The sequence below is a fragment of the Aptenodytes patagonicus genome, chromosome 21 (genome assembly GCF_965638725.1).
Source record: "Aptenodytes patagonicus chromosome 21, bAptPat1.pri.cur, whole genome shotgun sequence".
In the NCBI taxonomy this organism is placed as follows: Eukaryota; Metazoa; Chordata; class Aves; order Sphenisciformes; family Spheniscidae; genus Aptenodytes; species Aptenodytes patagonicus.
Genome location: NC_134969.1, coordinates 3519049 through 3545794, shown reverse-complemented (window position 1 = coordinate 3545794; position 26746 = coordinate 3519049). Strand labels below are relative to the sequence as shown.

The 26746-nt window shown below is 50.3% G+C and overlaps 3 protein-coding genes across 3 annotated transcripts; all 3 read left to right on the top strand.

The window, feature by feature from the left end:
- Positions 1–12242: 12242 nt before the first annotated feature.
- Positions 12243–13292, top strand: CNR2 (cannabinoid receptor 2). Its single transcript, XM_076357438.1, has one exon. The coding sequence runs from the start codon at positions 12243–12245 to the stop codon at positions 13290–13292; it is 1050 nt and encodes a 349-aa protein (XP_076213553.1).
- Positions 13293–14961: 1669 nt separating this feature from the next.
- FUCA1 (alpha-L-fucosidase 1) lies at positions 14962–20072 on the top strand. Its single transcript, XM_076357436.1, has 8 exons — positions 14962–15305; positions 15932–16066; positions 16290–16427; positions 17077–17182; positions 17621–17821; positions 18037–18227; positions 19059–19158; positions 19829–20072. Exons 1-8 carry the CDS (start codon positions 14962–14964, stop codon positions 19967–19969), a joined length of 1356 nt encoding a protein of 451 aa, XP_076213551.1. The 3' UTR covers positions 19970–20072.
- A 1585-nt stretch (positions 20073–21657) lies between these two features.
- Positions 21658–26745, top strand: HMGCL (3-hydroxy-3-methylglutaryl-CoA lyase). The gene is made up of 9 exons (XM_076357435.1): positions 21658–21740; positions 22095–22181; positions 22451–22558; positions 22976–23071; positions 23605–23753; positions 24361–24424; positions 24763–24951; positions 25087–25212; positions 25663–26745. The coding sequence occupies exons 1-9, from the start codon at positions 21690–21692 to the stop codon at positions 25762–25764; spliced, it is 972 nt and encodes a 323-aa protein (XP_076213550.1). The 5' UTR covers positions 21658–21689; the 3' UTR covers positions 25765–26745.
- Position 26746: the final 1 nt, after the last annotated feature.

Below are 26746 nucleotides of genomic sequence, written 5' to 3'. Positions count from 1 at the left end.
GCCAAGCCCCGCCTGTTGCTGGGAGGGGACGGGACGGGGCAGGCTGGCCGCCGCGGGCGGGACCGCCGTTTGAATCTCCTCAGCGCAGGGCAGCTCGGGAGCGCGGCCGCCCCGGCCCGCGGCCCTTTGTCCCCTGGCCGGCCCCTCCGCCGGACAGCGGCCGCGGCACGGCCCGAGGGGCCCCGGGCTGCGCTCCCCAACCCCCTGGCCACGCAGCCAGCTTCCCCCCCCACCCCCCCGCCCCAGCTCGGGAATTAGCACAACAAAAGGAGGAGAGCGGCCGTGCCAGCTGCCGCTTGGGGCTTCAAAGAGGTAAAATAATTAACACACACAACGCCTCCCCCCCCTCCCCGGCTGCAAGAGGGTTCCCGGGAGCGGGGAGTCACTCAACAGCGAACAAAGAGCAAAACCCAGCCCCGCAGAGATCCCCCGCAGCTTTCAGCTCGCCACATAGAGTATCTCCGAGTGAGGGGGTTCGTCGAGCCCATACCCCGCACCTGCATTTATTTAAATCATTTTAAAGTTTTACATTATTAAAAAGAATTTAGAGGGATTCTCAATGTCAAAATGTAGGCAAATGCGTGAAGGGAGAGGCTTCCACAGTTTTAAACTACTGTTGCGGGAAGGGATTCAAAGCTGCCGAGCCCCTGGCACTGGCTGCTGTTTGTGTTTATATTCACACACTTATTTTGCCTCAAGGGATCGTTTACACCGAAACCCACGAGATTTGCCCTTTACCATGTACAGGCTGAAGGAAATTACATAAATACAGGGAACCTGCACACACTTGAGAACTCCGGCTCCCCGCCACCACTGCAGGGCCAGTCAAGCACTGTACACTGCATTAAGGACCAAAAAAAGAAATCTCAAAAGAAAATTAAAAGTGACTATTTCAGTTTAACCAATGCCAGGGGGGAAAGAGTACTTAAAACCAACACAAGAACATTCAGAGTTTTTATTTTGAGGAATAGACAGACACCTTGAAGAGTTCATTGAGGCACCCTGGATTTTTAGCTACAGAATGAAAAAATTACTTTCCTCCTTTATCTGTAAACCATTTAAAACAGAGCTGGGTTTCTTACTGACCAGCACCTGGTTTTACAGGGGTCTCTGACCCATCATAGGGTCTTCAGGCACTAATGGGACAAAGGTAAGTACTCCAAAGAAAATCTGCATCTTTAAGTTTATCTTTCATTATGCAGTGTTATTGAAAAAAACATGCTATGTTTTAATATACAAAGTGTGTTGACATAACCAAGCCCAGACCTTTGTTCGTGTTCTTTATTGTATGTTTGCACAAACCAAGCTGAGATCAATTTGTTTTCCTCCCTTTGCTCTGTATTTCTTGGCACAATGTTATGGCTAAGATCCTTTTAGCAGCTTTCATTTAGATAGAAGACAAGAGTATCTGCTGTAACCAAACACTTAAGCCTTGAAATTCCACTAATTATCTCAAACAACTCTACTATAATGCACATCAGCAGATTTTTGCTTTGGTTCTATCTTTAGTGTGTTTATATCTGCTAAAACATCATCTCATCTCAGTGTGTAGATGTCTAAGTTCGGACATGTCACTGAGATTTAGAAATATCATTTTACTGGCTGCAAATGTGCTCTCTTGTCTGGGGAGCAGAACAGCCACGTACTTTTCAGTTCAGATCAAGGATGACACAAGGTCTGGCAGTTTTTCCTCGCTATCTTTTAGATATTTCAAAAGAACATCTTGTCTTTCAGAATTGGTTTTGGGGTCAGGCTGACACATTTAACCAGAGGGGAGCAGGAAATGTCAGTGATAAACCAATCCTGTACTCATGCAGAAACTGTTTCACTGAAACATACCAGGAAACCAATTGAATGCTACAGTAAATTGTGTCATTCACAATTCATTGTGTCATTCACAGTTAAAGCAGGAATGCAAGGGGTATTTTTTAAATCAAAAGGGCAGGCAGTCCAGAATATCCAAAACACCACAATGCCCAACTTGCAAGCAAAGAGAAAGTTACCCGTGCTTCACACTTCAGCTGCTAAAACCTTGGGCAGGTTTCCTCTCCTGCAGTGGAAGAAAAGGAGATATTCCCAGAGCTACGGTAACCCTAACATGTACAGAAGCAGTCAAGTGCCTGCCATGTCATGGACTGCATGTCCTGAAGACATGGCACAGACTCAGTCCCAGGGTTTGGTCTTGATCCCTTATCATCAAGATCTGAGATCCCATCAAGAGAAGCTACTTCACTCCCTCAAATAATGATTTGTAAACCCTCTCTTTTTTTTCCAATGGCCTCAACACAAGACTTCTTGTTCCAAAGCCCATGGCACTATATTCACCTCAGTTACCCACGGGCAGACTGTCTGGGCTGCAGCGAGTGTGAGCTGCCTCCAGGAGCAGCTCATGCCCACCATTTGTGCCATGCAGGCCTCCATCCACTAAAGACAAGGTCTAAGAGGCAGTGCCCTCAAACATGCTGCTTGAGCAGGGTAGTACCTCCAAACCTGACTTTGCTGTGCATTGCCACGTGGCAACACAGACTCAATGACCTCAGCTCCACTACACCTTTGCTACATGCTCTTATAACCTATTGTACATGATTTTTCTATTGTGCAAGTGTCTGCTCGGTCTGGATTATTCTGCTTCCTCCAGGTAATCCAAGGCTGACTGCAATAACTACCAAGTTTCCTCATGTTCCCAGGGAGCCAGTTTCTTCAGTAGGATCTACATTACTCAAATCCTCCTCTCAGCCCTCCACCATACTTTTGCTGCCACAGTGACAACAGCTCAAGGTTTTCCCTAGCCACTGTTATTTTTCACTCAGCATCTCCATTCCCTCTCAAAGCAAGTGTTAATACCAGCCCAGGGAAGCAGCTCCATCTGTGCTGGCATTGCAACAACTAGCAATTTGCACAGAAGTTCCAGTGAAGACAAAGTCCCCAGAGCTTCATTAGCCCCAAATTGAAATGCTTCCAGCTGTGATTGAGATGGATCTAGCCATTCACATATTCATGCCAGAGCATTTCAGTGGAACTACCCACTGATGGATGCTGCAGGAAGTAACCAGCACAGATGAATCATTTGTTAAGTCAATAGTAAACCACTGCCCCAGTTTTATTCCACAGGTGACGAGCTTCCAGTGGCACACGATTTTTAGAGCCATAAAAAGCAAACACCTTGGGGTTACTAAGAGTCCCATGACACTTGAAACTAGTTAGATGTTTCCATCTGAGCCAAACATTAACCAGGGTAACAATCTACCTAAGTTTTCCTCATGTGGGAAACATGCTGAGTTTGTATTTTCTTAAAAATCTGCATGAAAGTATTGAGTACACAGTAACATTTAGAATAACCTTTATTCTGTTTGGCAGAGGACCCCTGTTTCTCAATCAAATAAAGCTCAGGAAATCCACAGCAGTGATCTACAGGAATGAGGTGGATATTTGAATCTCTCCAGAGTAAATAGAGAGGAGGTACAAGGCAAGTACCCCAACAGTTCAATAAAACTATGTACTTTAATTGCTTAAAGCTCCTTATAAGTTTGTTGTTAAATAAAGCAGAGGCAGGATACCTAAAGATACTTTCCTATATAAGCTGTAGATATGAATTAAGTCAGTGCCCACCAGTACCTGAGTTGCATCATCTCCAGAGTAAGAGTTTCCTCCTCTGCACTGCTGAAAGCAGTTATGCGCTCAGGAGTGTCTCTGAGAGCATATCTCCTTTGCATGACTGCAGTATGCACATTTGTAGATATATACGAATACACAGAACACAACAAACTCAGCACCAAGAGTAAAACCACCATGGACATGCACAGCTCATTGAAGATCTGTTATCCAAGCCCTGAGCCTTAGGGCCCAGGGGGGTTTAAAGGGCTTGTGCTGAAGCAGCTTTATTGCAGCTGATGTCCGAACTTTGTAAATAAAAGCACATCCAGGCATGACTCCTGAGTCACACCCTGTAGGTTTGCTGTCTCAACAGCACCCTGTTGAAATCCACACCAGCACTGAGTCACAAAAGCCTGCAGGAACCTTCAGCCCACTTAATCAATATGCCTAGTTCATATCCTATCAGCAGGAAAAAACATTTCCACACCTAACCCACCTCACTACACAAGGGCAGAGGTGGTTCCCCAGCAGGACAGCTCACCCAGGGCACAGGCACTGCCTTACAGGGATAGAGGGCAAACTCATCAGACAAGCCCTGCTTTGCTCACACGAGCTATACTATACAAGAGAATGAGTCTGTTTTTTTCCTGAGCATTTCCTTTAAGAGTGCAGTATAAAGTCACACCAGCTCTCTGATTCACACCTTATCAACATGAGCAGTGCCTCCACCCTCAGCCCTGTCTAGGCCATTCAATTTTCAAATTCAGCCCCAGCAAACACCAAAGTCAGAGAAATACAAGTAAGTCATTGTCCTCCCACAAAGCACAGCCACACTTTCTGCAAGCACTGGTGACAAAGTGCCCCATCACATAATCTATGTCCTAACAGCAGCCCCACAGGTTGTTCCCTACTGCTCTGGAGACAGAGACACTACTGAGCAAGGCCAAGCTCATAAGCCCTTTTCCCCACTGCCTGCACAGCTTTTCTTTGAGCCTTCCCTCCAGCACGCTGCAGGACCAGAGTTAGCAGCTCACTGAGACACAGCCCCAGCCCATCCTGCACCCCAGCAAGCTGGGGTGCCCACCAGCCAGACGCCTCTGCAGCCAGAGCTAATACCTGTGTAAGGTCTGCAGGGAAAGCATCCCTTCCAAGGTCATCTCCCCCACCTACCAGTTCTGCTCAGCCTCATTCACTTGGAGAGATCTAGGTACAGCTACGGGCAGCAAGACAAGAAATACAAACTGCTGCCAAGACCATCCTGAAGAGCTCAGCAAAATCCTGCACCACCATCTGCATAACAGCTCAGTTATGCCTGATTGTGCTTCTGGCTTAAATAACATAAAATCAGGTGCCGTGAATTCAGGCAACCCCACCCAGTTGCAAGAGGCCATTTAAAGCCCACCCAGCCAAGGCAGTCTCTTAGAGCTCTACCTTCAGTGGTGGTGCTCCTTTAGTTCCCAGTAGTTATGAGTTGACTGTACTTCTGCTCGGTGCCAGCAGGCAAAAGCAGAACATGACCTTTATGGGAATGTAAAGCTGAGCATTGATCCCAGATGTTGACCCTGGGTATGGGGGGTTTCCCAAAGCAGGGCTATTCACAGCTGTGTTAGCTGCAGCTGATGCTGAGGGAAAAAATCCAAGCTAGAGGGGAACAAAAAGCCCTTACATTACAGAAGTCAGCCTTTAATGGTTTTCTTTTACTCTAGCAGGACAATTTTTGCTATAGAAGAGAGTCCAGAAACCAAATTACAAGCTTCTAGCTATGCTGCAGTAATAATGTTTCTCCTTGTAACACGCACTCCTTTGACAGAACAGCTCTCTTTGCAGATAGAGGAAACTTGGGTCTGTATTTCACAGGATCCTGCTGGATGTGAAGCTGTTGCAGAGCAGGGAATAGTTTGGGGCCAAGTGCTGCTTTTTTAACTCAGGACTAGCATAAAATATCTTTCTGTTTTTCACTAGCTCTTTACAGTCTCATATTTGTTCTTACAAAGGAAAATTTGTCAGTCCACGGGAACCGAAATGGTAGCCGTTATTTTTTGAGACAGAGCTGATAACCTGCCTCTTCTCCTTTGCTTATAGAATAGTCCACGATGCCTTTCATCTTTATTGTGGTTTCCACACATGAGATCCAGAGAGGGGCTTTCAAAACCACCTAGCCCTGAGCAGCATCGAAAGGGTAAGGCAGGTCCCAGGCCCCAGCAGTGCCTGAGCGCCCCGATGAGCAGGGGAAGCCCCTTTTCCCGGCCAGGGGCCAAGAGGAAGTGCTGGGTTCCCAATTCTGCCTCTTTCTCAAGCGTCCGCAGGCCGATGTCCCCACGAGTGTTGCAGGCTCCCCTGGAGAGGGCAGCCACGCGTTGTCGAATGCGGGCGCACAGCTGAGCTCCAGCAGCTGCTGGGAAACTCCCGAGCCACAAATAATGGCAGAGGGGAAATAGGTGAAGCAAAGATTTGTAGAGCGGGAGATGTAACTGCTACTCGAAACCATGGTGAATCCACTGAATGGGGGAACTGGGATCCAAGTAGGAGGGAAGGTTGAGTTCCCGCTTGGGAGAAGACAGGCTGATGGTGCTGGGATGGGGCTGTGGGAGAGGGTTGCAGCTGCTCTGTAGGATGTCAGAGCGGGACCTGCTGTGGGGCAGGGTGAATTTGGGGGCTAAGGAGCATGGCCTTTCCTTTGCAGCTAGGGCAGCGTGTGCTCCCCACTACAGGTTGTATGGTCTTACCCAACCAGAATGTGGCCAATTCCTTTGGGATTTTGGGCAAACATGCATCTACCCACCGACATAGAGCCTTGAGTAACAGGCGATATTCTCCCCGGTGCTCTGGTGTCACCTGCCAGATGTCCCTGCTTTCCAGCAGCAACAGCACAACCTGCAAATAACCAGCTACAGGCTGCTGTTGCCCAACTGAGCAGGAGAAGTGGTTAGTTGCGTGGAAGAATAGCTGAGAGCAGGCAGAGCAGAAACCTCGGCCTCTGCAGCTGTGGGTCCATCATGACCACAGGGGTATGGTTGTGTAACTTAAGACCTTAAGCCATTTCCTTTCCCTTCCACTTGCAAAGAGAAAATCACCTTACTCTTCTGGCATTAGCAGAGCACATTTGTGTACAGAGAAGCGGCTTGTCCACTTTCTGGGGCACAGAGAGGTGGGATTCTTGCTGTTAATGGTGCCGGCAAATAAGCGGACAGCAGATTTCTGAGCTTGCCCTTAGACCTGCACACAGCTAGGTATATCCAGATTTTTCCATGTCTGCCTCCTAGCTCTTTTCCTTCCCCTCCTCTTCCACTTCCCCAGAGAAATCAGGAAAAGACCCTGAATGTCTCTTGCCTCAAACACTGCAGGTACATGGAGGAATCAGAGGGACTGAGCAAATTGTTTCAGTGAGTCAGAGGGTTAGGGTGGCTGTGAGATGTGGCACTAGCAGCCAGAAGCAGAACACAAGACCCAGAGGGGAAGTGGGCAAGGAAAGAAAACATGACACACATTCACCAAAAGAATGTGAACGAAAGCAAGAAACCAGAGGAAGGATTTGCACTGATGGATTTCCAGCCCAGGGGAATAAAACAGAATGGTACGAGAAACCCAGAAGAAACCAGAAGTGATGTGAAAGGAGAGGGAAGCAGGTGCCATCCGCAGCTGCACAAACTGCCCTGAGAGCTGGAGGGATGGGAAGCCCCCAAGCATCCCCAGCCCGCGACGCGAGCGAGAGGAGGTGAGTGGTTTGCGTTTGCTAATCCGTGGGGAGATCCTGCAGCCAAGGATCCTTCTTCTCGCAGTAAAACACATCGTACCTTTGAGGCCACGGTGCTGACACGCACGCAGGCAGTCTGGGGAGACTCTGCTGCGCAGGGTTTGTCACGGGGAGATTCCCAGTGTTATCCAGGATAAACTGCAATACAATGTGTAACAAAGGGTGGGAAAATTGTTTTTTAGGATGAATGCTTTCTTAACGAGAACACGAAAGGTAAGTGTTTAAATAGCAGGCTGCGGACTAACTCTTTACAGCTGGTTTTAGGGAATATTAACGTTGGATATGTCAGATGTATTTCCAAATGTCTCGCAAGCATGGGTATGATACTGAGCTCTCAGGCTGAGCGTTCTGAACGAGTTAGTGTTTATTATGACTCCACGTGTGGTGGTTTTGGTGGAGTGAGAGGAGCTCTGTTTTGCCATACTTTGTACCCAAACTGGCATTCGCAATGCTGCTCTGCACCCACACACCCGTGTGCTTCGAATGCTGTCACCCCAAGCAGTCACACATGGACAGAACTGGACTCTGAAAGGAAATAAAGCATATAATCTTCAGCGTGGCATTTGTGCCAGACAGTTCTTACATCAGGGAGGTAACTCTGCTCAGCATTATTTAATATGGTCGGAGGGACAAACCGGGATGAACAGCTATTTCCAAAATAATGGCAAAACTTTTGCAACTAAAACAAGAAATCGTATACAAACTAAAATATTTGTAAAGCAAAAGATATCTTGCTTTTTTCAGCAAGTGAAATGTCCAAGCATTAATGACAATTTTTGCATATATCACTTCACGTGTTCATATTGGGTGATCACTTAAGACATTTTATTTTATTGTAAAGATCAAATCTCTCAGAAATTCCAGGAATGAAATAGTCAAGGCCAGTGCTTTCAGAGTGCTGCAGGCACATTGCACTGGCTGATTGCAGCAGGAAAATTTAATTTTACATTATCTAAGCAACCGGTATATTAACTTATTAATCCCAAGGATTCTGAGATGTCTCTGTACATGAAGAAACCATCCCGAGTGATATCAGAAACCGTGCTGTTGCATGCAAGGCAGTGTAAGTCTGACAGCCGAAATCAATTGCAGCAATGCACTGAAATGGAAAAGGACTTTTTCACTTGTAGATTTAATTTCCACTGAAGCCAGCAGAGTTATTAGGCTGGAGTGAGTGGGCTCACAAGCAGATCTAACGGAGGAAAGGTTTCTCTGCTGCTTCTGGCCAGACTTGGCAGTCAGTGAGGCTGTATCAGAAATATATTGCATTCCCAAATGTCTTATCTGCATTTTGCTCCTAATAGCTGGACTTCTTGTTCATTCAGTGCGTTGCCTCCATTTGCTGCCTCCTGGGGCTCTGCTATTGTTACTGGCACTGTCTGGGGGCTTCTCCATTGCAAGAGTCGGGGTTTCCATTGCTTTATTTTGGCAGAATATTCCCCACCCTTGGAGATCCTGCTGGCAGGAGACACTTTGCTGTGCTGGGAGGAGAATTAATCCTGTGCAGAGGCCCAGGAAATCCCCGCTCGGCTCCTGCAGCTGCCAGGGACCCAGTCCCTCTGTGCCGCAGCCTCCTGGCTCTAAAGGAAGGCGAGAAGCCCCTTCACTCTTTCTTGCTGAGCTGAAATGTCAGCCCGGCAGGCAGGGACTCTGGGCTTGTTGGGCTGGTTGTGGTGGGGATGCACAGCTGTGCTCGGGACTGTAATTCCCAGGGAGGTGGAGATGTTGCCCCTCAGAAGGGAGTTTCCACCCTGGAAATGGGACTTGCCCCACGGAGGATGCCGCAGATCAGCTCTCCCCCGGAATCCAGATACGGGCTGGCTTGTTTCCCAGGAGCTGAAGCATGCAGGAGGCAGTGGGCATGAACAAACAAATGGTTGAATCCAGGAGCCCGTCTGACAAGAGAAAAATGTCCCCTGGGCAGGAAAAAGCAGCCTTATGGCCAAAAAAAAGGGGAAAGGCAGTGCAAAGAGAGAGGCTCTTGGCACTGCCTGTGTTTTCATGCTTTGGAGCCTCTGCAGAAGAGATCTTGTGCTGGAGCAAAGCCCCATGCTTTTCCTCACAGACACGGGAGCTGGAAGGAGGATTTAGGGGAGCTCAGTCAAAACTGCAAAGAGATTCATCCTTGTCATTCAGCCTGAGCCACAACAGATGTGGGAAGAGAAGGTCTGGGCTGGCTGGCTGATTGCTACGAGCCCAGCACAGTATTTTGAACCTGAGGGCTTATCTGAATTATGTCAGCTTAATGGAGAGAGCTGTACCAGAACAGACAGTGCAGGAGTTATTTTTGCCATTATAACCAAATTCTCTCCCCAAGCAACGTAACATGAGGGATAGCATTTTGCTGGCCTTCAGTCTCTTGCCTCGTGTTCAGTCCAGTTTCCAAGCTCCTAAGTATGTTCATTGGACATTGCACAACTGCAGATACTGAGAATTTAAGATGGTCCTGGGAATGCTGGCTGAATTAATGGATGTCAAGGTGATGCTGAAGTCTGCTTAACTAAGAGTTGTCTTGGTTTGCATGCTGGAGTTTTGGCTGGGGAGTTTTGGATACTCAAGGAGGCAGTTGCTGCCCCGGTGGCCCCTGGCGAGCCCTGAGATACGTCAAAATCCATCTGTCTGCTAAATCCATCTCTCTCTGGAGGGAGAGATGTCATCAGGTTTAATAACAGCAGTTAGTAATTACTGCTGCCCTCGTAGTGTTTCTGTGAAGAGCTGCAGGAAACAAGAGTGCTGAGACTGGAGTGCAAGATCTCCGGTCCTGCGTGATTACCCCATGCCAGAGCCTGATGTAAGAGGAGAGAGGCTTGCTGCAATGCTGAGCCACATTTCATCCCAAAGTCCAGGACTCCTCCAGTCTCATATGCCAACAAATGCAAATCAGGGTTGAACTGCTCTGGCTGTAACGTGCACCGAACGCCCTGCAACCGCCGATGTTTGAGCCCTGACAGGCAGGCAGGAGCAAAGTGCTGGGGCTCAGGCTCTTCTCCACGAGCTCCTGGGCAGCATCTCAAGTGCTCTGAGGCACTTTGCAACTACTGCAAAACACAGAAACAGTGATGGGTGCCAGGGGACGGGGGAATCAGCAGGGAAAGAAGTAACGAAGATAGCTATAAAATACGTGTCACTGCTAAGATGTTGCGGACAAAGGTTTCTAGCGTGTTGGTCACTGCTGCCTATTGTTGCCTCTGAAGGCAGCCGTTGCCTGTGCTGAATTTCAAAACACAGAGAAACTGCAGATGGTCAGCTATGGGTGCCTGGAGCCCAGCAGCGCAGCAGCCCGGCCCCTGCACCACCTGGGCGCTCGCTCCGCTCCCCAGGTAGCTGTAGCTGTCACACATCCCGTCTGCTGTGGCTCACGTGTTTTGGACATTACCTGTTTCAAAAGAGAGCTGAGGGGAGGGAGAGATGGTGATTTGTTTATTCTGGGGGAAAGGGAACGCTGTCAGCTCAGTGCTTTCCTCCAGCAGCGGGACCTCGTGGTCCCACTGCCTGGATGTGGGATCCTGGATACTCAAAGCCAGGCGGATGCTTTCGGGAAGGGGTGTCCTGCCCCATTGGACCACTGCAGCAGGGCAGTACAACCTGCCAGTGCATGGCACTCAGGACACAGCATCTCTCTGCTAATAAGGCAGCTTTAGTGTATCCGACAACCGCCCCTTCATCTGCTCTCTGTAACCCGGTCCAGGGTTTAGATGACCTTGTTCCCCGTTACATGAGGCAACACAGAGCAGCTCAGCCCTCAATGAAAGTGCATTTGGTTTAAAGCACGAGTATAATCAAGAGCAAGAACAGGAGAAAAATATCATCTGAAGGGCAAGCTCATCAGTGTAATGAAGATGAAGGGATTTAAATGCATTAAGCTGCAGAAGTGTAGAGAAAAACACAACTTTGCTGCCACAGAGTGCACTGAGCAGCTCAACATCTGCCATGGGGAAAATAAGGCATTTCCCTCTATCACATCTCTGCTGAAGCTAAAAATATTGATAAAATTAACCTAATCCTGGGCATGGACAGGGGTTCTTAGGTTCAGGTGGTCTAACTCCAGCATGTCTCCATTTTTATGTCCAACCTGCACTCTGATATTGATGTTAAACATAACTTCTAATCACTCTGACCACAGGACGGATTGACTCATGACACAGGGATTATGGGGGGAGAAACAAACTTTAATGAAACTGAGCTTTATAAAACTGCAATGGGCAAGCTTAAATATAAAACCAGTCTAGTCATTTTATGTGTTCAAACAGCTTTACTGAAGAGTAAATGCTTCAAAGTGCACTTTGTGTTCCCAGGTGAGCTGCACCGAGTCCCCAGCAGCGCAATATCCCTCATTCTTCTCCATCCCAGCCATCTCCCGGGGCAGCTTCACTTGGACAGGCTGTTCTCCAGAGCCTGTCTCCGGCCACGGCACGGTGTCACCATGAGCAGTCCCTTCCACCACTGCTGGCCCTGAGCAGTGAATCCCGGAGGATTGGTAAGAGCTGGCCCAGGATTTGTACAATTCTCAGCATTGCTGCTTCCCTCTTGTGGTGAGGAAACAGCCCAAGAGACGGACGTGGTACAGACTACGAACGTGGTAAGGACGTGGTACTCATGGGCTATGATAGACGGGTCTCAGCCAAATCACCGGTGGGACAAAGCCTGGATCTCTGCTGGGAAAGGGTGGAAGTTGGCTCCAGCATTTGGGTTGTGGACCTGAAAGTAGGTCTCCCTGGGCTATTTTCCTTTTGCTTGCCTCCCTCTGAAGGGAGGGATGTGTCTAAGTTAGTTGACTTTATTGCTCATTGGGTTCCCGTAAGTCCTCTTCACCTTGGTCTTTTTCAGAGCATCTGAAGAAGTGCAGAAGGCAGCAGAAAGGCTCTCTGCAAGCTCCTAGCTCCAGTTAATTATAATGAATATTTGTAAGATACATGAAAACGCCTCCAAATGCAGTGTGAACACTATGGAGTGCTTCATGGTCCTCAGCACGCAAGCGCAGAAGATAAGCATTGCCATGCTGTGCGGCCTCTTTGGGACACTGTGCATTTTTGAGAACTCTTTGGTGCTGTACTTGATCTTCTCCTCCCCCAGGACCAGAAGAAAGCCTTCCTACCTCTTTATCAGCAGCCTGGCTTTGGCTGACATTCTGGCCAGCATCATCTTCGTCTGCAGTTTTGTTAACTTCCATGTCTTTAATGAAACTGATTTCTCTAAAGAAACGTTCCTGCTGCAGCTCGGAGGGGTGAACACATCCTTCTCTGCCTCCCTGAGCAGCTTGCTGCTGACAGCCCTGGACCGTTACATCTCCATCAGCCGGCCCTCCGAATACAAGCTCCTCATGACAGGGAAGAGAGCATGGATAGCCCTGGGGGTGGTCTGGGTGACATGTACGACCATTGCTTCCCTGCCCCTCCTGGGCTGGAACTGCTGCACGCTTGATTCGACCTGCTCCGAGCTGTTCCCGTTTGTGGACAACAACTATCTGTCGAGCTGGATCTGCTTCATCATGGTCCTGCTGGGGTGTATCGTCTATGCTTACGCACATGTGCTATGGAGGGCTCACCAGCACATGGCCTACATGGAGAAGCACCAAGTGCAGGTGGGAAAGCAAAACACCAGGATGAGGATGGATGTCATGCTGGCCAAGACCCTTGTCATGGTGCTGGCTGTCCTCGTGCTGTGCTGGTCTCCGGTCCTCGTTCTCATGATCTACAGCATCTTTGCCAGGCTGAGCAATTGCCTGCGCAAGGTGTTTGCCTTCTGCAGTACCCTCTGCCTGCTCAATTCCATGGTGAACCCCATTATTTATGCCCTGCGGAGCAAGGAGCTATACTCCTCCCTGAGGATGGTCTTTTCTCGGTTCAGGAGGCAGCTGAAGGCCTCTGAGGAAAGCCCAGAAGCAGAGAGCACCCACAAGTCCTCCATGATAGAGACCGTCTGCGGGGACATGCACGTAACGTAGGGAGGCAGCCACGGAAAGTCTGCGCTCGGGTTGGCAGAAACAGTCTGGATCAATTTTCTTTTCCTTTTCTCTTCTTATGGAGGTCCTGGGAGATGAGGGATCAGATGCCTGTCATGGAGCCAGCTCCCACTGGTGTTATTCTTAGACGCTGGGACATAAAGTGCACAGACTTACACAGGCAGCTGGTCCCCAAGCTGCAGAGATACCGGTGCCACGTCTGTGTGCCAGCCATGAGGCAGCGGATAACGCCATGCCCCAGAACAGCAGATCCCAATATTTTATGACAATTCCTCCTACCTGGCCTCCCACCTGTCCACCAGTAACCTCCTAACCCATTTTTCTTACATGCAGTGGTGTCTTCCTCACACTCCATAAAATATAGCTAACCTCAAGTAAAACAGTCCGCAGACCTTCAGTTTCTCTAGAAATCCCCAGGTATCACATAACTCTCTCTAAACCCCTTAACCGGGCACGGGCAGAGCTGTACAAGCACCATCAGCAAAGTGCTAATAGTACATTGCTACGTAGCAGAGGTACATCTATTTATACCAGACTTGAATGCCGTCCCGGGGTGTTATGTACTAGTAGCACAGTGACAAAAGGTCTTCAGGTCCTGGCAAAGGTGGCAGAGAACAACACCAAGTCGTGACGAGCTGCCGCCGACGGTGAATGCCTCGCCACGTTGCGCGGGAGCAGGACCGGCAGCAGCAGGAGGTACCTCGGCCCTTGCTGGGAAAGGTGCAGATGGTTTCTCTGGACTCGCTTGCAGACGGTCCTGGCTAATCGCGTCTCACAGCATTTAGGATCGTGTCGATTTTAGCATCTAATTCTTTATGGAAAACTGAAATAGTCTCACTGTGGCTTACGGACTCCGCCACAGTTGAGGATTTCGAGGCGGACAGGACCCTACAGGCAGCACGTTTCTTTCAGCAAATTTAAGGAAAGCTAACCTGTGCCACGCAGGCGTTTGTTGGATATTATGTGATTAAACATTAAAGCCATTTTTCAGCATTTTCTTCCATTAACCTCTGGGGCACAAGCTCCTCCTGGTGACAAGTTTAAGCCCAAGCTGGGGCAGATACTCTGAGCATGAGAAACTTGATAGATTTTTTTGCAAATTACACAAAAAGCAGCACCTTTAGCTGCAAAACCTGCAAGGAGAGCAAAGTGGGACGGGGCCCTTCGCCAGTGCCGCAGGGAAGCAGCAGGGCTCCTGCCGGCTCCCGAAACGCCTCCGACGGAGATGAGCCTGGCCCGGGGCACGGCCGCGAGGCCCTTGGACTCTGTCCTGTTTCCCCAGAGGATGCACCTGGCCCTCACGTGCGGGTTTTGGAGCCAGGGCCTGGGCCTGCTCTGGCAGCACAAGGGGGCTGGGGGGAGAGGGATCTCGTGGAGGCTGAGCTGCCATGAGGCCAACCCCACGGGGTCTCTCCTGGCTCCTCACGGGATGGACGCAGAGGCTCAAACCACGGGAAGAGGCACACAGGCGGCTATGGTGGAGCAGAGCCGGGCTGGGAGGGACGGAAGGAGGGAGGAAGGGGGCCGCCAGCCCCGCTGCCAGGCGGACCGCAGCCTCGAACCGGCGGCCCCCCGCCGGTAGCCACGGCGGCGTCGCGGCGCCGTTGCCTCGGTAGCCGCGGTGGCGGCCGCGCTGACGTCACGCGGCAGCATGGCGGCCGGCGGGCTGCTATGGCTGGCGGCCGCTCTGGGGCCGGTGTTCGCCGCGCCGCGCTACCGCCCGGATTGGGCCAGCCTGGACGCGAGGCCGCTGCCGCCCTGGTTCGACCAGGCCAAGGTGGGGGTGTTTGTGCACTGGGGGGTGTTCTCCGTCCCGGCCTGGGGCTCCGAGTGGTTCTGGTGGCACTGGCAGGGCGAGCACCGCGCCGACTACGAGCGCTTCGTGCGGCGCCGGTACCCGCCCGACACCACCTACGCGGACTTCGCGCCCCGCTTCACCGCCCACGACTTCCAGCCCCGCGAGTGGGCCCAGCTCTTCCAGCGGGCTGGTGCCAGGTCAGCGTTGGGCGCCGGCCAGGGCGGTTGAGGTCCCTGAGGGGATGGGGGGGGGGGGGGGATCTGGGGGTCCTTGAGGGGACGGAGGGTCGTTGAGGGGATGAGCGACATGCCCGGGGGTCCCTGAGGGGATGGGGGAGCCATTTCTGGGGATCTGTGAGGGGATGGGGGTCCCTGGTCACTGAGTAGATGGGGGAGCCGTGTCTGGGGGTCCCTGAGGGGGTGGAAAGGCCTGGAGAGGATGGAGCGGGCTGTGCCTCGGGTCCCCAGGAGGATGCAGGGGTCCCTGAGGGGATGGAAGAGCCAAGTCTGTGGATCCCTGAGGGATTGGGGGTCCCTGAGCAGTGCTGGGGATCCCTGAGGGGTCATGCCCAGGGTGCTGAGGAGATGCTGGGTCTTGCTACTTCCTAAGTCTCGATTGTTCATTCTTTTCCAGCATTAAAATCCATTAAAACCCTCTATTACTCTTGTAGTTGCTTCTAAATTTAAAGGGTAATGAAAGAGGGCTCCTCACAGCATGGTTATTCAGTCCCTTGCTTTCTTAGTGACTGGGTTTGCCAGTGAGCCTGGGGAATATCTTAGGTAGTTCCTTTGTCACCCTGATCAAGTACTTTTTTCCCCCTCAGGTACGTGGTACTGACCACGAAGCATCATGAAGGCTTCACCAACTGGGGGTCGCCCGTGTCCTGGAACTGGAATTCTCTGGATACGGGGCCCCACCGAGATCTTGTGGGAGAGCTGGGACAAGCCCTCAGGGAGAGGTATGGCACTACCAAACTGTGCTGTTCCTTTCCTCTGTGTGCACTGAATTCTCCTGGCTGTTCTTGACAAACGGCAGAAAACAATGAGATTAATATGAAAACAGCAGTGCTTGCAAAGTCATGAAATCTTCTGTGGCATAGTAATGCCAGTAATCTAATCTGCCACTGGTTCTTAATCCCTACTGCCAGCCTAACTCTTTCCTCCGTGTTTTCTGTCCTTCAGCAACATACGCTACGGACTGTATCACTCTCTGTTAGAGTGGTTTAATCCACTCTATCTAGCTGACAAAGAAAGTGGCTTCAAGACCCAGAACTTCGTTTTGAAGAAGACAATGCCAGAACTTTATGATCTTGTCTTAAAGTAAGAACTGCAACCAGCTAGGAATCAAGAGCATTTCCTGGTTTCAGTACTGTAGAGAAAGATGCAAAGTGGATGCAGAGAAGAGAGGTGACGAATGTTAATTTTTGCCAAGGCAAATCTGTTTACGTATCGGTAGTCATTTGCGGTAATTAGAAAAGGGGTTCGCATTTGCCCTGTGGACAGTCTAGCTCGTAGAATAAGGTAGAGGCAAATTTTTCATGCCGAGTGGCTTTGAAAGTGGAGCAAGCTGCTTAGTATGTAGTAGAGTAGGAGAGCAATTTCACTGTGAATTTACTTCCTTGCCTTGCTTCCCCTTGTTGACAAAAATACGAGGCTTGGACACGTGTTGCTCAGAATGGCCGTTGTCCCAGGTAAAGAATGTGCCTCGTAATTGCCTTTGAGATGAAATCTTCTGGTTTTTGGAAGAATTGCATCCTCTCTTGAGCCGTGATCAACACATCATGCTTTGCTGCTGCAAGAACCTCACTTAAAGCTTTGTCTGAAGCAGAAAGTGATAGCATAAGCCTCCTGGTAACGTCAGGCAATAGGAAGAGGAAGTGAAGCTAGACTCCAGACACAAGAAACACAGTGCTTCCTTTGTGGTAGGAGAAAATAAGCCATTTTGAAATAACATTCATCTCTCTGTTAGATATAAACCAGATTTGATTTGGTCGGATGGAGACTGGGAAGCTCCGGAGTCGTACTGGAATTCTACCTCTTTCCTTGCCTGGCTTTATAACGATAGTCCCGTCAAGGTATCGCTTTCAGCTATCCCTCATGGCCTCTAGCATTTTATGGGTATGGAAGGTCTGGCAGCAGTGAGGTATGAATGTGATCAAATCAGAAACCCGCTTGACAGATGCCAGATGTGCTTTATTCTTCCACAAAAAATAAGAAGCCTACACTGTGCTCCTATGAGAAGACTCTAGTGCCCTTTACAGCACACGCGTGGGAGGCTCAGAGGCCAGGAACCTTGTTGCCTCAACTTCTACCTGAGTGAATAGAGAGAGGTTCTCCCAGAGAGGGATTCGGCCTTCTCTGGAGGATCCTCTCTCTCTTTCCTTTGATTACACAGGGGGTTTCAGGTACTTACCTCCTAACTTAGATGCCTTTGCCAACTTAGGAGGGATGAATGCAAGCTGAAAAATCCAAGACAAAACATCCTCCCTACTGAGCTGAGATTCTTCTTTCAGGACACTGTTGTCGTTAATGATCGTTGGTGTAATAACTGCTCTTGCCGCCACGGAGGCTACTACAATTGTGCTGACAAATACAAGCCAGGGACCCTGCCAGCTCACAAGTGGGAGATGTGCTCCTCTATTGACAAGCTTTCCTGGGGCTATCGAAGCAACATGAACATTGCTGAGTTAATGGATGAAGCAAGTATCATTGAGGTAAGAAAGCTGAAATCAAAATAAAACAGGTGTGGGGGAGTTACTGAGAATTAGAGGTTTTCTTCATCCTCCTACTTGCAGAAAGAGTTGTCATGTGTTTCATACAATCAGGCTGGAGTTAAAGGAGCAGTTGATGAGGACAAAGCCCGCCTTGGGTTTCTTTGTTGTCAGAAGTGAAGATAATGCAATTTGTTACCTTGGTTTATCTGTCACAGGAGCTAGTGCAGACTGTGAGTTTTGGAGGCAACTACCTTCTCAATGTGGGACCTACAAAAGAAGGGGTGATTGTTCCCATCTTCCAAGAAAGACTTCTGGCCCTTGGGAGGTGGCTGGACACTAACGGGGAGGCAATTTATGAATCGAAGCCATGGAGAGTACAGATGGAGAACAGCACAGACACGGTCTGGTAAGGACCCCATTGCTCAGTACCATCTGGGCTGGGACTTCCAGAGCTGACGTTTCTTTCTTATTTGTTCTTAAATTTGGTACTCTCTGAAGTGTTGCCATCAGATGCAGATGGCGTTTAGGTAATATCCTACAATTGGAGTGCTCAGTTACTGCCCCAGGGTGTTACCTAAGGAATATCTTGCTTGAAAGAAGAGAATAAAAATCAGGACTTCATCCATCTTGCTTGATTTGGAATAAAACAGCTCTTCCTTTAAAAAAATTTCCACGCTGCTGCTGTCAGGACTGATTAAGCAGTGGTCCTGGCTAGTTTGAATTGCACAAATGTAGTTCATCTAAATGCATACCGTTTGTAAATGTAGCGATATTTGCTTTTAAGCTGTTATATAATAGTACTAATCACTGTTACCCAACTGTTAGATTTATACTGACTGAGAAGGGCGTAGTGAGTCAAGAGCCAGAAATTGCTACAAAATGGAGCGATTTTTTTTCTCAAGTGTGCCCAAGTGTGTTCAGTCTAGAAAGGCAGAGCAATGATCAGGGTAAGGCAGCGTATCTGCTCTGTTGACCACAAGCTGAGGCAAGGACAGATCGGCAAATGACGTTTGCTTTTAGGAAGCGTGCACGGACTTTGTTTGGGTTTCATCAGATGGTACTGACTGGCTAAATGCTGGGTCCAAAGTGACAGATTTTGGAATGAGGGGAAAGTAGGTGAGCCCTGTGTGGTGACAGTAGGCAAGCTGGTGTTCTCGTGCTGTCTGGAAAGGTCAAGCTCGTGTCTGGTTCTCTCTCTTACGGGGCTCTTCACCTTGCTGAACTCTTGCTCTCTTAGGTACACTTCTAAGGGACCAGTTGTCTATGCCATCTTTCTGATCTGGCCTCTCGACAACGTTTTGGAGCTGTCCTCGCCCGCTCCCTCCCCAGCCACACAAGTAAGGAACTTGAAAAAAAAGATAACGCACTCTGAGCCCATCTTGGGCACATGTGGGCTGGGAAGGTCCAGCCGGACTTCATTTGGAAACTGGGGAGAGCGTGGAAGTTGCCATCCCGTACTTCTTGTTCTGGGGTGCTCTGGCCTCCCTCCAGCATCCCAGGTTATCCTCCAGGCTTTAGCTCACTGTTAACACAGAATGTTGGATAGGGCTTGCCAGGACAGACTCACAGTCTGCCACAGAGTAGGCAGGGACACTTCTTCCCAGCGTCTTTTGATCCTATTGACACAGGGAGGTGAAGCGAATAACAAGCCTCACACGCAGAAGGGACCACTGGTATTGCATCTCAAATTCAAATCAGGTACGCTGACCCGCTAATTGTAAATGTAATTGTAAGTGACGCAAATGCTAGAGTGCCCTTTGCTCTAAACAAACAGAGGTAAAACCTTCTCAGTAAAACAACAAACTGCAGTCAAATGTATGGCCCCAGAATATCCCGTGTGTTACCTTTTGTGCACTGTGAGGGATGGGTGGAAATGTGCAGGACTGCTTTGAATGTGTGGGAAATGCTGTACCGAGACTGCGAACGTGTTTTGGGTGTACCGGGGTGTTCAAATGGGAAGAACTTGTGTGAGCTACAACTGAGTGTTTCCCCTGCCCTCCTCTGCAGGTGACGATGTTGGGTTTTGCAGGGACTCTGAAGTGGCAGAAGTCCCCAGGTAAAGGACTGCTCGTAACTTTGCCCTACATGCTTCCATCTCCTCTACCTCCTCAGTCTGGCTGGGCTGTCAAGCTTGAGGGTGTGAAGTGACGGCTGCGGGATGAAAGCAGCAGTCTCCCCCACCTTTCTTTTAAATTGAGTCTCAGAGGACTTTTCATTTATTGTTGAATAAATTGTTTTTCTCTCAAGAGAATTTCTCTTCTAATCCCTTTTGTCTGCAAGTGATCTGTGTGTCAGTGGACCTTGTTTGGCAGCAAAGGGCTGACCTCTCCGCTCAGCGGTGTGAAGTTGGGACGTCCTTTGCAGTACTCTGCTGGGATGTGACAGCCCGGGAGCCAAACATCTACCCTTGGAACAAGAAGGGTTTTGATGTAAAGCTGGGTTTCTTGGCGGATGTTACTGCTTCGCTGCTGTGGTTATAGGTGATGGCGTTGGACAGACTCGGAGCTGGTGGGAGACTGAACAGAGTTAGTATGGAACAGAGTTAGTAAGAGTTACTTACTCTGTTCCAGAGTTACTAACCCATTAGTTAAGAGGACCTGCTTCGGGGTGTCAGGCCAGGCCACGTGGCACCCAGGTATTGATGCGTGAAGCTGGCAGACGACACAGCCGAGAGGATGCGTGTCTGCCAAGGAGGGGATGCACGCGTTAATGGTGAGAGGGTCTGGACTGTTAGAGCAGCTCACAGGAGGTGGAGCAGCGGGAGCTGTGTCCGTGTTCACGTCTGTGCAGCCAGCCCTGGTGAGCCAGGCTACGCGCGGCAGCAGGGTCCGCACCTCCCAGGCAGGAGCAGGCCCTGCCGCTGGCTTAATTACTCATCGAAATTCATTTTGGTAACCAAGGTGATACTCTTACATGTGGAATCATGAAGCCTTGCATGTGATGGGCATGTTCTAATGAAGACCGACCACAGTGCCATCACAGATTCCTGCATATGATGTACTTGCGTAAAAATAGGTACTTGATAAGATGCGTTGTATTACTTTGGTATGGATTGAAATAATTATGATCACATACTTCCATCACGAAGAAATATAATGGAAGCTTGCTGTTTGAAGAGGTCTAGAAGAAATCAGCTATAGAAAATCATAATCTAATACAAATCCATTAACAAACTTTTATTTATGTTCTGGTGGAGACAGCTGTAAGCAGAAGAGCTTTTCTTCTTACGTGAGTTTAGCAAGGGAAGCCACCGTTCTGAATCGAACCTCTGACTTCTGCTGTTTCAGTGACGTAAGATTTCCTGCGTTGATGTTGAGCTTCGCTAAAAAGGGCTGAACAATATGTACTTCCGTGATGAAGCTCCTCGTAACAGCCTGTGTTTCTGCAGCACGGTTCTCGTGAAGGCCCCCCTGACGTCGCGCACGGGCTTTATTTTGTTACTGCACGATGTGGCGCAAGCAGAAGTTGCCAGAGCACTTAAGAGTTTAGCGCGAGCTAGGCCCCAGGGCTGGCACACGTGCTGAGCTGGCACTGCAGGAGCTGTTACTCAATTGACAAATAACGGTCTGTACTGACGGATCTCTGAGGGCTTCAGAGAACTGGCACTGAGTGCCGGGGACCCGCTTACTCACTGGAGCATCACCCCGGCTCCGGTGACGACACGGAGTGCGGGGGGGGGGGGGAAGGGACAACAGAGTGGTGGCCTCTTTGTCTCCCAACCTGATCACGCCGGTAACCTCTGGCGCGGGGAGGGGGCCCATCCAAAACAAACACGCCGTGTTTATTTAGCGGCACGAGCCAGCGGGAAAGCCACCCTATAAGTAAGCGGCTCCCGAGGGGCCGCACAGTGCCGGCGTCGGAGGGAAACATGCCGCAGTGCGCCACCGGAGCGCTGTCGCGGGACGGCCCGCGGGGACAGGTACGAGTCGGGGTTCTCCCGCTCCCCCGACGGCGGCTCGGGGGCGGGCAGCGAGGGCCCTTCGCGGCCGGAGGAGCCGGGGCCGCGCAAGCCCCGGCCGAGGGTCCCGGCTCCACGTGGAGAGCGCGGTAGCGCGGCTGTCATGTGACCGTGAAGCCACACCCCTCCTTCGAGTCACGTGGGGGGGGGGTGGGGGCGTGGTCACTTGAGAGCGAGCGGGCATGGCGGCGGCGACGCGGCGGCTGCTCCCGCGCTGGGCGGCGGCGCTGCGGCCGGTGAGCGGGGCCGGGGCCGGGGCCGGGGCCGGGGGGCTCGGGGCTCGGGGCTCGGCTGACGCTCTCCCTCTGTCCCCAGGTCAGCGCCGCGGCGGCGGCCGGAGCCATCCCGAAGCGTGTGAAGGTGGTGGAGGTGGGGCCGCGCGACGGGCTGCAGAACGAGAAGGTACGGGCGGGCCCGGGCTCCCCGCGGGGCTCCTGGGGGCCCTCGGCCTCCCGCCGCGTCTCCCTCAGCACCTCACCGGGGGCTTTCTCTAACCAAACGCCCGTAACGTGCCCTTGTGCCCCACCGACACAGGGTTGTTGGTTTTTGGGGTTTTTTTTAAATGGCGCTTTTTGGTGTTGAAAGATGAGCGGGGGGGGGTTTGCAGTGGTGGAAAAGTTTATTGTGAAAATAATAACTTAAGGTCGTTTTTCTTTTCTTCTTCTTCTCAGAATGTTGTGCCGACACCGGTGAAAATCAGTTTAATCAATATGCTGTCAGAGACGGGGCTTCAGGTTATAGAGGCCACCAGCTTTGTTTCCCCCAAATGGGTTCCTCAGGTCAGTATTCAAACGGGGTTTACAATTGTATGTTATAAAAATGCCTAATAATAGATAGTAATCCAATGAAAAGATTCTGCTTGCTCCAAAACCCTTGTTACCGTGGCTTGTAACTGGGCAAGAAGCAGCAAGGCCAAATAAAAGCACTTGCAATATCCCGGGTCTTCCCTTTGGACCCTGCGAAAGAGCAAATGCACAGCTCGGATACGAACAGCTGGTTGTGCACATGTTGGCGCTGGCTTGGCTGGGTGACTGAACTATGATCCTTCACAGGGTGCGATGCCGTTTGCTCTTTAGAGGCCCGTTTCTCTTATTCCTAAACATTCCCGTCCCACTTCATAAAAATAAAAAGTTCTTTTGTAATTTGCAGAAGTGGATGTTGTCACCCTTAGAAACCTTTCCTTGTTTACTTTGCAGATGGCTGACCACGCTGAAGTCATGCAAGGAATTAATAAGTTGCCTGGTATTAGTTATCCTGTGCTGACCCCTAATCTGAAAGGATTTCAGGCAGCGGTAAGAGATGGCAGCGCCTGGGGGTTCACAGTGCCTCACGTGCAGGGTTGCCTACGAAGGAACGTTTCAGCTGTGGTTACGGGTGGGAAATGCATCTTTCATTCCGGCAGGCAGCAGTCTCGTCTTGCAGGTCCTTTACAAGGGATCATTTTGCTGGGGAAATAGAAACCTGTTGTTCATAATAGAAAATACCTTGATATCTTTTCTATTATTTAAAAAAAAAAAAAAAAATCTGTTTTAATTGACAGTGATGCTTTCAGACTTACCTGCGTGTCCCACAGCTCTCCTGACCACATCCAGCAGATGTGGCTTTACTGCTGTGTCTGTAACTTTACACTTCCTTTGAAGACAAACTTGGATGTGTCATTATGTTTTTGTTGTAGAACGAACTGAGGGAAGAATCGGGTTATTCGGGGAAGAATTGGGGAAAAAAGTATTTTTTTATAACATGAGAGAACTGCAGTCATGGTTGTGCTTGTCATTTCCCTTGCAAGAGAAATCAGCTCGCTTTAATTTATGCTTTCTATTGGCAGGTGGCAGCAGGGGCCAAAGAAGTGTCGATCTTCGGAGCAGCATCTGAGCTCTTCACTAAGAAGAACATCAACTGTTCCATAGAGGAGAGTTTGGAGAGATTCGATGAAGTGATGACCGCAGCGAGAGCGGCCAGCATTCCTGTCCGGGGGTGAGGAGTTCCTGCTGCGAACTTTGGGGAGATGTGACCGCTGGAATTTATCCCTTTGGAGTCCAGCCCGTGCAGCGCTGGGGAGTGGGATTTCTTTTAAACTTTACCTTCTTTTGGGGGGGGCGTCTCTCTACCTGGATGGGTGCGAGCACATGTGAGCTCAGCGCAATTGAGAAGCATTAATTTGGAAATACCACCACCCTGACACAGTTTCAGATGCTGGCTTGGTGCGAAGCCTGTACCGCTCGTGACAGTTCACATTCTTCCAGATGGATTCACCCTTCGTGTAATTATCCTGCCTTCAGCTTTACCAAATGACCCAAAATAATACTAGCCTCTTGGCAGCATTCCACGTTGAAGGGTGTAGATCAACAAGCCTAACGGTCTGGCATACTCTTGCCTTGGCAAGTTTTTCGTATCCATGCAGGAAGTAATTGTTGAATAGTTAATTGTGTAGGCTTTGTCCACTGGACTGATTTTTAGACTATGAAATTAATTCTTCCGTTGTATAGAGCACGCAAGGTGCTGCACAAGTCCCAACTAATTTGGCCAGTATAATCTCACTTCAGTTCTCTAGCTAAAAGCGTGTATTTTTTTTTAACCGTAGATACGTTTCCTGTGTCCTTGGATGTCCCTATGAAGGGAAGATTTCTGCAGCTAAAGTTGCAGAGGTGAGTTCATCATAAATATAACCAGTTTCTGAGAGGTTTTTGGCTCCCTTTTATGGATGCGAATTGGGCACCGGGGGCTGGAGGATGTGTCAAACCATTTAACCGAAGACTGAGGGAAGACTGGGGAAGGTTACAGCTAGCTGCCACCGCAGGGAGGGAAGGCTGGATCTAGCCGAAATGGATGGGGGAATTCAGGGAGAAGAGTCTCCTGGCTGTTGTCCCCATGGCTGTTGTGCTCCAGGGAAGCATGCTCTGGTCCCTCTGGACGGCGGGTCTCCAGCTCTGGGGAAGGGAATGACAAAGCTGCCTTTTCAGTAAGCATCTTGGCTTTTGGACAGGTCTCAAAGAAGATGTACTCGATGGGATGCTACGAGATTTCCCTCGGTGACACCATTGGCATCGGGACCCCAGGGAGCATGAGAGAGATGCTGACAGCAGTCATGAAAGAGGTGCCGGTTGGGGCTCTTGCCGTTCACTGCCATGACACCTACGGGCAAGCTCTTGCCAACATCTTGGTAGCGCTTCAGGTAAGATTCTTGCTTTGCAGTATCGCATCCTTCCTCGAGTTTCTTCTGTGTTTGCTTGTGAACTGTAGATTTTTAGGACCAGGACCGCAGTTTGTCCTTTAAGAGGAGTTTACCGATAGCGGTTTTGTTTTGCAGATGGGCGTGAACGTGGTTGATGCTTCCGTCGCTGGCCTTGGAGGCTGCCCCTATGCCCAGGGAGCTTCGGGAAACGTTGCTACGGAGGACTTGGTGTACATGCTGAACGGCCTGGGCATCCACACGGTAAGCACGAGCAGCCTTTGCCTGCAGCAGCTGAGCCCCTCGCACGACGGCTCTGTTCAGGCTTCAGCGGGGGTCCAAAACTTGGCCCCGGGGAGCCTGCGCGTAGCTGCAAGGGTTGCTCTGGCTGCAGGTCAGCCAGGCTGTGCCCTGAGGGCCTTGTCTTCCCATGCCAGTCCCACCCCCCCCCACCCCCCCCCCCCACCCCCCACCCCCACCCCCCCCCCGCCCGCTGGGAGCATTCCCTCCTCTCCCTTTTTCAGCGCTCTGCGATTTAACCCTCGCTACCAGAGTCGCACTAGTGAGCAGCGGGCACTCAGGGCCTCGTTCGAGTACCCTTCAGGCTCCCTCGCCCCCAGCTAGTCGCTCCCAGTGATGCCGGTTGTTACTGGGCAGCTTTACGTGGCAGAACCGATTACCAATGCGTGTCGTATCTTTTTTTTTCCCCTGAAGGGTGTGGATCTGCAGAAGCTGATGGACACGGGCACGTTTATTTGCAATGCTCTCAACAGACGAACCAATTCCAAAGTGTCCCAGGCGTCTTGCAGACTGTGATACTGAAATCGAGTTTCTCCTTGGATCAAGAAGAAAGCAAGGATCCGGCGTTGGCCGGGGTTGCCCCTCCATTCTGCTGCCTCTGATCTTCAGTGCTCCTTCCAGGCTCAGCGCTTGAGAGGAAACACATAATCCACCAGAATCTGTGAAGAAATGAGAGAAAAAAAAAAAAAAAAAAGAATGCTGTATTCAACCTTGAAGACGTTAGCCGTTTGCCTTGGAGAAGGGAGGGCGCGGACGGGCTGAGGGAGAAGTAGCGGACGCACCACTTGCCTTCTCGCAGAGAGCCGCAGTCTCCGGCACCAGCTCAGAACAACGTCCGGTGACTTCTGCCTCGAGAGTCTGTTGCCATAAACTACCAGCAAAGGATAAACCACAGCTTTTCCAGGTAGAGCGCTTCTCCAGGTCAGGCTTGACCCTTCTTCCCTTCTCTCTCCTCGCTGCAAATGTTAAGACTGAAATCGAAAGGCTCCCCTTCGTCATTCAGGTGTCGGGGCAGCCTTGGACCTTCTGCATTTGGGGACTGTAACAAAGGACTGTATCTGTTGTAGGATACTTCTAAATACTAGGAGTAATAAACACACTATTTAATAGTCTAAACTACTAGAAATTCGGTTTAACTGAACTGCTTAAAGAGCTCTTGCTGCTGGTTTGGTTCCAAGTGCCTCTTCTGCCAGCCCTCACTGTGGGAAACGCTGCATCATCGTGGGCTTATTCTGTACGCACACGTGCCCCTCACGGTAGACAGGTCCGAGGGCGGTCTCCCCTTATCTCCTATTTAAAATAATTTATTTAATAGTTTATTTGCGAGACTGGAGACGAGCGCAGAAACCTTGTCCTTCCCCCGGGCCTGGTTTGTAGCTGCATTCTGTGCCTTTCTCTGACTGTCCTGGCGTGCTGCACGCGGGACCGTCCCTCCGGGTCTCTCCACGTCACTTCAATAAGCTGTAACAGTTAAATAAACCGTTAACGCTGAAATAAG